Here is a 9570-nt window from a genome sequence, read left to right as displayed (position 1 = left end):
TTTCAATTCAGTTGTCATAAAATTTTGAATGATTTTTTCAGTGTCATCTGACAGTTCATTTTTGTCGTGCATTGGGATACCTGTAAAGACTAAATTTTCCCGCATCGCCCTAGTTTGTAGATCTAGTTGCTTTTCGTTGAGGTCGTCGAAATCTTTTTGAAGTTTAGCAATAGTTTCGATTGCTTCTTCGTTTTCAGAGCGTATCGCAGTCAGGTTTTTTTTAACTTCTCGGACATCCTTTTTGTTATTTTCAAATTCTGAATTAATAAAGTTCAAACCTTTTTCAACCTCGTCGACTCGCTTATTGATACTCTCGACACTTTTGACCATACTGTTTACCGTTTTATCAAATTTATTTAGTTTTTCGGTTAATTTGTCAATATTTGATATTTTCTCACATATCATGTCTACTTTTTGGGTTAGCATATCAAGTTTCCCTCCGTTATCTACAAAAGTTGGATTCATAGTCGAGTGCATCATTGGCTGCATGTAAGTATTGTGAGGGGTACCAGGAAAAAAGCCTAGGGTTGATGATGTTGGTGAGGCTTGTAAGAAGTTTGGATTCTGTATGTTAGTGAATTGCTGATATTGTCTATTTTGTTCAACCATTGGAGATTCGCAAACAGGAGTACTTGGTATTGACATGTTTGAGACAGATTTAATTTGATTGTCAGTAGATTTAAGACTCTTACTTTTGTTTTTGTTTACACTTTTGGTTACACTATTACTATCAGTGTGAGTACTGTTCGATTTACGTTTATTTGGTTTCTCACCACTTGTGTTCTGTCCATTTGATTTCTGCCTTTTCCTTTTTGGTTTATCACTTTTCTTTGGATTCATAAAGACTGTCTATTAAATTTCCAACAGAATAAACTTAAAAGTTTTGTCAAAACCACACATAAACACATCATAATCCATTTTGAAATTCAAATTTTGAAGAGCGAAAAAATAGTCGACATTTTATTACACACATGCGCATTATATGTATACAACATTTTTCTAAAATATATAATTAATTCATCAGGCATTTTTTTTCAGATGACACATTAGAGTTTCAAGAGCAAAACAATTTGGACGTATGTATATAAATTCATAAATAAAAAACGATTATTCAATATTTATACAAATTTTTCAAGTTAAAAAAATTGTTGGGCATATTTATATTTTTTAATGAAAATTAATTATACTGGAAAAACATAAAAAAATAAAAAAAAAACCAAACTTTCTAACAAATTTCAAGACAAAAAAACAGAAACAGCATAACTGAAGAATGAAAAATACAAGAACAAGATAATAAAAAAAGGTCGGTGACTCCATTTGTTCTTATATTATACAAGAGCGTATTTAAAAACCTATCTCTACCCATTTATCTTCAAAATTATATCTCATATATTCTTTTTATTTACCCAAAAGTATTTTTTTTCATGAACAACCTATGCAAATTTTGGCAATTTTATATGACTTGCAGCTTGGGAAATAAAACGGGGACCAATTCTTTTATCATTTTTTTTGGAAAAAGCATGGATAAATCTATATGCTAGCAAAATAAAAAAAAAACATCCATCTGAAGAAATATATACCAACGATCCACATAAATATTATGAACAAAAATCTGTTTTTATAACAGGTTATCAATACTGAAGGAAATCTTGCCACGAAAGAAACAAAGGAAACTTTAAATCTGAAAAACGAAAATGAAATTTTAAAAGAAGATAAAAGGTTGCTAATCGAAGGTTCCCGCAAATTTTTAGAGGAAAACAAACTTCTGAAAGACGAGGTTGAACGTCTAAAGTGTTTACAAAAGGAAGTCAGAGATAACTCCAATAAAATGCACGTGAAACAACAAAAAATTCACCGCGAAAATGTTGAGCTGAAGAAATCATTAGAAGGATGCAACGCAATAAATTCGGAGGAAGTCGACCAGATGAAAACCGCGATTAATGACCTTCTGGAGAAAGACAATCATAAAGATGAAATATTAGCTTCACAAGATTTACAACAGTAAAAGCAAGTAGTGGAGATTCAAAGTTTAACAGACTTTCAAGCTTTAATGGATTCAGATATTAAAAGATTAAGAGACGAGATAGAAAGTCAAAAGGATGCAAATGCACAGATGAAACATGAATTAGAAAGTATTAAGGAAGCGGAGGATGCCAAGCAGAATAATAAAACACACTCAGAGACTCAGACATCAGTAAATTTCTCACCACGACTAGGGTATGCTTTAAATAACATCCAAAAACCTATTCTAAATGCACGGGATACCCTAAGACGACAGGGGACCATGGTGAAAGGACAAAATCGACAATATAACAGGAGCAAAACTGATATATATAGTAATCGAAGATGGTAGTTTATCTTTTACCAAAAACGTATCATGCTTATTATATTTAGTTTTCTGTACTGTGTTTTGTAGACTGTTATTTGGAATTGTATTGTCATTTTTTCTTTTTGCGATTGGGATGTCAGTTTCCTGTTGAACTAGTAGTTTAATCATCCCGTTAGTATCATTAATCTTTCTTCTAAAGATAAATAAAAATGAAAGGTCACTGTATAAAACGTTTCAATAGAGTGTTTAGTTACACTGCTCTATTGTGAGTATGGAGTGTGAATACAATTTGTTTTCAATGACCGATTTCCCGTTGTCTATGCGGCGTTTTGCATTTGCGCCGATCTGCATTTCTGTTGGGCCGATTTTTTTTTTTTCATTTGCGCCGATTTTTTTTCATTTGCGCCGATTTTTTTTCATTTGCGCCGATTTTTTTTTCATTTGCGCCGAGTTTTTTACAGGTAAATTACAGGTGAATAGATATAAGAAGATGTGGTATGAGTGCAAATAAAAGAATTCTCAATCCAAGTCATGTTCTTTTTCATTTATCATTTTATACCTCTTCCATTAGCCATTTGTAATGAATTGTCAATCAAAATATTTATATAACTGTTGTTCCCTGCTCACAATGGGGTGATGGAAGAAGGCCTACAAGATACACCTCCAGACTTTTTTCTTGACAGTACCCGTACTTCTTTAACCTCTGTCTTTCGGACATCTGCCGCATGTTTATGCTCGATCAGTGTTTTGACAATAGAATCAGTGGTGACTCTAGCTTTACACGATTTATTATACATTTGAAAGATATGTTGTTATGTTTCAGGACACTAACCTTCCGATATGTATGCCTCTCGATGATTGAAGAATTGACTCCTCGGTTCGTTTCAGTGTATAATATGTCCATCATGTACAACGAAGTTCCAGAACAATATGAACAAAGTTAACTTAAACATAAATGAACAACCAGATTTTATCAATGGTATAGTACAGTGCATGTGCAAGTATTAACTTCCCTGTAAATCTAATTAGGAGCAAATATAAAATCGGCGCAAATGAAAGAATGAAAATTTTCAAAATCGGCGCAAATGTCATACATATTACTGTTTTCAGTCTTAACATATTTATACCAATGAAATCATTTGTCCGTTGTTAGCCATTATTTTGATGTGTTTAATCTTTTGATTAAGGACTTTCCGTTTTTAATTTTCCTCAGAGTTCAGTATTTTTCGGATGTGACTTTTTCCAAGAAACAACAATTAAGATTTTTTACTACCTATACTAGAATAATGTTTTTATTGCTTTTTACAAGGTTTGATATGTAGGTTGCTACTAAGAGAACAGGTACCCTCCCTTAAGTCGAAAGACAGTAATCCTCATAGAAAAAAGGGTTGCAAAAATAGATAAAAAATTATAATGTAAGTTAATAAAAAGAGAAAAACCCATAAAAACAAAATCAAGATAATTGCAACAACAAAATATACATCTACGAAACACAATACCAAAAACCAATGATTTTGCATTATACAATGCATGAAATTTATCAAATTAAGGGAAAACTCAGTTGCCTGGAAAGAAAATTGTTTCTGTTTTCTCCTTTCGCGTTGGTCATGTCACACAAAGACAAAAATAGAATAACGTTGTTTACATACACTAGATAGAATATCCGAGATTTTAACGTGATGATTTATGATTCATATGAAACAAGTCCAGAATTATATGCCACGAATATTACACAATGCTTAGCCAATTCACCATGGCGTCCGTTTCAATCTTAGTGTTACGGTTTTGTTTATAAAAACTCCTAGTCATTTCTAAACTAAAATATTTCTAAACATTTCTGCACTCTTTTTAATATCCCGAAAGGACTAATTTAATACGGTCTTGACATTAAATCCGTTTGTGATGTAGTGATTTTAAAATAGTTCGGTACGGGAAACTTGTGTTTTATTGGTTGTGATTCAGCTCTTGACTAGCTTTTTGGTAGCTGCGAATACTTTTAGTGACATTGTGAATTTTCTGTTTGTAGTGTTTATGCTAAGAACCGATTTGGTGAGTAAAAGGATTTCAATCATATGTTTACAGTTTATTTTTTGGATTCAATCAAAATAACAATTTTTAAGATACGTTTTCGCAAAAAAAACAGTTGACTTGCTTTGTCAAACGCAAACATAATAGTGTGTCCAGTTAAATCAGCATATTGTTTAGCTTAAAGTATTTTGTGAAGGCAAACACAAACTACCGTTAAGATGAATTTGTAACAATGATCGCGTTTATTTGTTTCTCTTCCAACATTTCTTGATTATAAGCAAGGATTTGTATCCGTGCTATAATTGATCATGAAAGTTTTTTCATAAGAATGAATATCATGTTTTCCCTCGAATTCGATGGTCATCAGTTGCTATGGTATCACGTTGACAGGACCTGTTGCAATATGATTTATTAAGTACAGTTGCACGATATCAAACAAGATTTTGGTCCTTCGCATGGCTCTGTTTTGCAGGCGCCATGAAATGTCATATCATTTGAACACCAAAATTACCTAGGTTCATAAAATTATAGGATCACTAGGAGACTTCTCTGATCTGTCTAAACGTCTAGAAAAATGTTTGTCTGCTATCAGTGTGTACGAATATGATTAAACTTAACGAAGACAAAACAGAAATAGTTATCTGTGCACCCTATTCTCAGTTGAAGCGTCTAGTCGACTTCCGTCTATCATTTGATAGAACTGTGTTACGTAAGTTTCTTGTGTGGGGATCAATCCATTACCGTTGCCAATATAAACTATGTTTACATATTACAGCAAAGCAAGGATCATGTCTATATTCAATTACGCCATACAGAACCAAACGATCCTCAGCTTGGAAAACAGTACGCTTTTACATCATCCAGATATCGTTCAAACGAAAAGCCACCGCGAGAGAATAGTTTTGCATGGTCCTTCCGGAATGTAAATTCTAGAGAATATCAAGATGTATAAAAAAAATAATCCAAGGCTCAAGTATTTCGAATTGCGTTTTATGATTTCGTATTGTCTTATTTTATTTTCTACTTTTTCTATACTTTTAAACGTGTGCATTCATCTGAGTCATTTTGTATATTTAAAGGTGCATGCATTTTTTTCAGCTTGTTTGATTCGTATTATTATTGTTATCAGTAGTGACATTAAAAATGTTGTCCATTCGTTTGATGTGTTTTGTCATTTGATTTTGCCATTTGATAACGGACTTTCCGTTTTGAATTTTCCTCGGAGTTCAGTATTTTTGGATTTTACTTTTTGTTTCTTCTAATCATGCAGAAATATGACGCCAAAACAACAATCAGACTATATATAACTCTTGTTTTACCACCTATTATGATCGGTTAAAATTTCTTTCCACAATTAATCATTAACAATACTCGTAATACTCTTTAACTGTTATATCAACCCTTTCCTCATCTAGCATGTCTTTAACCCTAGCCATAATGATATCTATAACCCTAACCCTAGTGTTGTTTATAACTCTAACCCTAACGCTGACTATAACCCTAACCCTAGTGATGTCTTTAACCTTAACCCTAATGTCGCTATAACCCTTACCATAATGCTGTCTATAACCCTAACCCTTATGCTGTCTATAACCCTAACCCTAACGCTGTATTTAACTCTAACCCTAATGCTGTCTGTAAATCTGACCCTAATGCTGTCTATAATCCTAACCATAATGCTGTTTATAACCCTAACCCTAATGCTGTATATAACCCTAACCCTATATATGTGTAATGCTGCCTATAACCCTAACCCTAGTGATGTCTTTAACCTTAACCCTAATGCCGCTATAACCCTAACCATGATGCTGTCTATAACCCTAACCGTTATGCTGTCTATAACCCTAACCCTAATGTTGTATATTACCCTTACCCTAATGCTGTCTATATTCCCAACCCTAATGTTGTCTATAATCCTAACCATAATGCTGTCTATAACCCTTACCCTAATGCTGTCTATAACCCTAACCCTAGAACTGTCTATATTCCTAACACTAATGCTGTCTGTTATCCTAACCATAATGCTGTTTACAACCCTAGCCCAAGTGCTATATATAATGCTAACCCTAATGCTGTCTATAACCCTAACATTAGTTCTTTCCATAACCCTTACCCTAGTGCTGTCTATAACTCTAACCCTAATACTGTCTATAATCTCAACCCCAATTCTTTCAATAACCCGAACCCGAACCTTAATCTATAACCCTAACCCTATTACTGACTATAACCCTAACCCTTATGCTGTTTTTAACCCTAACCTTGGTGCCGTCTAAACCCTAACCATAATACTGTCTATAATACTGACCATAATGCTGTCTATAACTCTAACCATGATGCTGTCTATAACTCTAACCATAATGTTGTCTATAACCCTAACCCTAATGCTGTCTATAACCCTAACCCTAATGCTGTCTTTAACCCTAACCCTAATGCTAACCCTAACCCTAGTACTGTCTATATTCCTAACCCTAATGTTGTCTTTTACCCTAACCCTAACCCTAATGCTGTCTATAACCTTTACCATAATGCTGTCTATAAACCTAACCCAAAAGCTGTCTATAACTCTAACCCTAATGCTGTCTTTAACCCTAACCCTAATACTGTCTACAACCCTAACCCTTATGCTGTCTGTAAACCTATATATAGTAACCCTAATGCTGTCTATAACCCTAATACTAATGCTGTGTTTAACCCTCACCTTAATTCTGTCTATAGCCCTGACCCGAATGCTGTCTGTAACCGTAATCATAATGTTGTCTATAACCCTAACCCTATATATATGTAATGCTGCCTATAACCCGAACCCTAGTTCTGTCTATAACCCTAACACTAATTCTGTCTATAACCCTAACCCAAATGCTGTTTATAACCTTAACCCTAATACTGTCTATAACCCTAACTCTAATGATGTCTATAACCCTAATCCTAATGCTGTCTATAACCCTAACTCTAATGATGTCTATAACCCTAACCCTAATGCTGTCTATAACCCTAACACTAAAGCTGTCTATAACCCTAACACTAAAGCTGTCTATAACCCTAACCCTAATGCTGTCTATAACCCTAACACTAAAGCTGTCTATAACCCTAACTCTAATGCTGTTTATAACCTTAACCATAATACTGTCTATAACCCTAACCCTAGTGCTGTCTTTAACCCAAGCCATAATGCTATCTATAACCCTAACCCTAGTGATGTCTTTAACCTTAACCCTAATGCTGTCTATAACCCTAACCCTAAAGCTGTCTTTAACCCTAACCCTAATGCTGTCTATAACCCTAACCCTAATCCTAATGCTGTCTGTAACTCTGACCCTAATGCTGTTAATAAGCCAAACCATAAAGCTATCTATAACCCTAACCCTAATTATGTCTTTAACGCTCACCCTAATACTGTCTATAACACTAACCCTAATGCTGTATTTAACCCTAACCCTAATGATGTCTGTAACTCTGACCCTAATGCTGTTTATAATCCTTACCCCAAAGCTATCTATAACCCTAACCCTAATGCTGTCTTTAACCCTCACCATGTACTGTCTATAACCCTAACCCTAGTGCTGTCTATAACCCTAACCCTAATGCTGTATATAACCCTGACCCGAATGCTGTCTACAACTCTAACCCTAGTGCCTTCTATAATCCTAACCGTAATGCTGTCTTTGACTATAACCCTAATGTTGTCTGTGAATCTTACCCTAATGCTTTCTAGAACCCTAACCCTAATGCTGTCTATAACCCTAATACTAATGCTGCCTTTAACCCTAATACTAATGCTGCCTATAACCCTAACCCTAATGCTGTCTATAACCCTAATACTAATGCTGCCTTTAACCCTAATACTAATGCTGCCTATAACCCTAACCCTAATGCTGTCTATAACCCTAACCCTAATGCTGTCTATAACCCTAATACTAATGCTGTCTATAACCCTAATACTAATGCTGCCTTTAACCCTAATACTAATGCTGTCTATAACCCTAACCATAATGCTGTCTATAACCCTAACCCTAATGCCGTATATAACCCTAACCCCAATGCTGTCAACATCTATCTACAAACACATTCATTAATTTGCTTACCATAACGTCAGAAAATGTAATATACGTCACATATATTTGTCGTTCAATGTACAAACAAAGCCTAACAAACAATTTTAAAATTTCACATAGGCAATGATACCATACAGGGTTAAAAAATCAAAAGTATGTAAGAATAAATTTCAGAAATAGACCGAGATTTAAAATTTTCCAAAAGTTATATAGAATTTATAAGAATCCACAAATAGTTAATTCCACTACGCAATTGAATAAATTTGACGTTTGTGGTTCAACGTATTTTGTAATTCATAACAGAAATATATCATAATGACATAAAATAGAACAATATCATACTGACTGGACATTTTTAAATACAAAGTCATGTTATAAGAACCAAAGTAATGCAAAAAGTCGCATATACAAAACACACGTACTACCAAAAAATTGAAAGACAATACAAACACATTGACGGGATGTATAAGAACCGAGCCACATTAAACGGATATCACATAAAACAATCCAACAGTAAAAGTAATATAAATAATAGAACAAAGACAAATGAAAGAACAATAAAACACATCGTTAAGATGATAAACAACATCAGTACGCAGAATCTATACATCAAGACCATCATGTATTATGTGTAAAGTTGATACGGAATATATATCACCAAGGTCTTGGTACCTTCCGATGGACTTTTTTTTCAAGAAAAAGGACGAGACGTTCCTTGACATATCCCTGGTTCATCAACTTTCTACTCAGACACTGATGACGTTTTACAAAGTCTGAGTAGGAGCTGCAAGCTCTTGAATATCGAATAAGTTGGGAAATATATATCCCATTTGCAGGTGAAGTTGGTATATTGCTACTAAGGTTGGGGTAATTTATAATTTCAAAATTAAAATCGTCTCTTTTATCATAGATTTTGGTACTGAGAAGACTGTGTAAGTCAAATTCGAGATATAAGTCTAAAAATGAGGCAGAGGAAGCAGTGTCTGTTGTTTCTTTAATTTTTAGTTCTGGGGATATATTAATGGAAACGTTCTTCATGTCCAACTAGAGACTTAAATTTGTACAATATTTTTGTTTTAGAGCAAAGGGTTCGAATATCTATAATGGCCACTGGCCACCTTGTGCCCGCAAACAATTGTATGACCAAAAGCGACATATACA

General features: G+C 34.0%; 1 protein-coding gene across 1 annotated transcript; it reads left to right on the top strand.

The window, feature by feature from the left end:
- The first annotated feature begins 533 nt into the window (after positions 1-533).
- LOC134705797 (rho-associated protein kinase 2-like) lies at positions 534-2635 on the top strand. The gene is made up of 3 exons (XM_063564514.1): positions 534-570; positions 1039-1076; positions 1628-2635. The coding sequence occupies exons 1-3, from the start codon at positions 534-536 to the stop codon at positions 2003-2005; spliced, it is 453 nt and encodes a 150-aa protein (XP_063420584.1). The 3' UTR covers positions 2006-2635.
- The last annotated feature ends 6935 nt before the right edge of the window (positions 2636-9570 follow it).

This window comes from Mytilus trossulus, chromosome 2 (genome assembly GCF_036588685.1).
Source record: "Mytilus trossulus isolate FHL-02 chromosome 2, PNRI_Mtr1.1.1.hap1, whole genome shotgun sequence".
NCBI lineage: Eukaryota > Metazoa > Mollusca > Bivalvia > Mytilida > Mytilidae > Mytilus > Mytilus trossulus.
This window is presented reverse-complemented; position numbering and strand designations above follow the sequence as displayed.

Excerpts from the sequence above, each read along its gene's own strand:
- LOC134705797 (XM_063564514.1), top strand. The coding sequence starts at position 534 with ATGTTGGTGAGGCTTGTAAGAAGTTTGGATTCTGTAT. Across the intron at positions 571-1,038 it reads AAGAAGTTTGGATTCTGTAT|ATGACACATTAGAGTTTCAA; the intron begins GTTAGTGAATTG and ends ATTTTTTTTCAG. Across the intron at positions 1,077-1,627 it reads AAGAGCAAAACAATTTGGAC|GTTATCAATACTGAAGGAAA; the intron begins GTATGTATATAA and ends TTTTTATAACAG.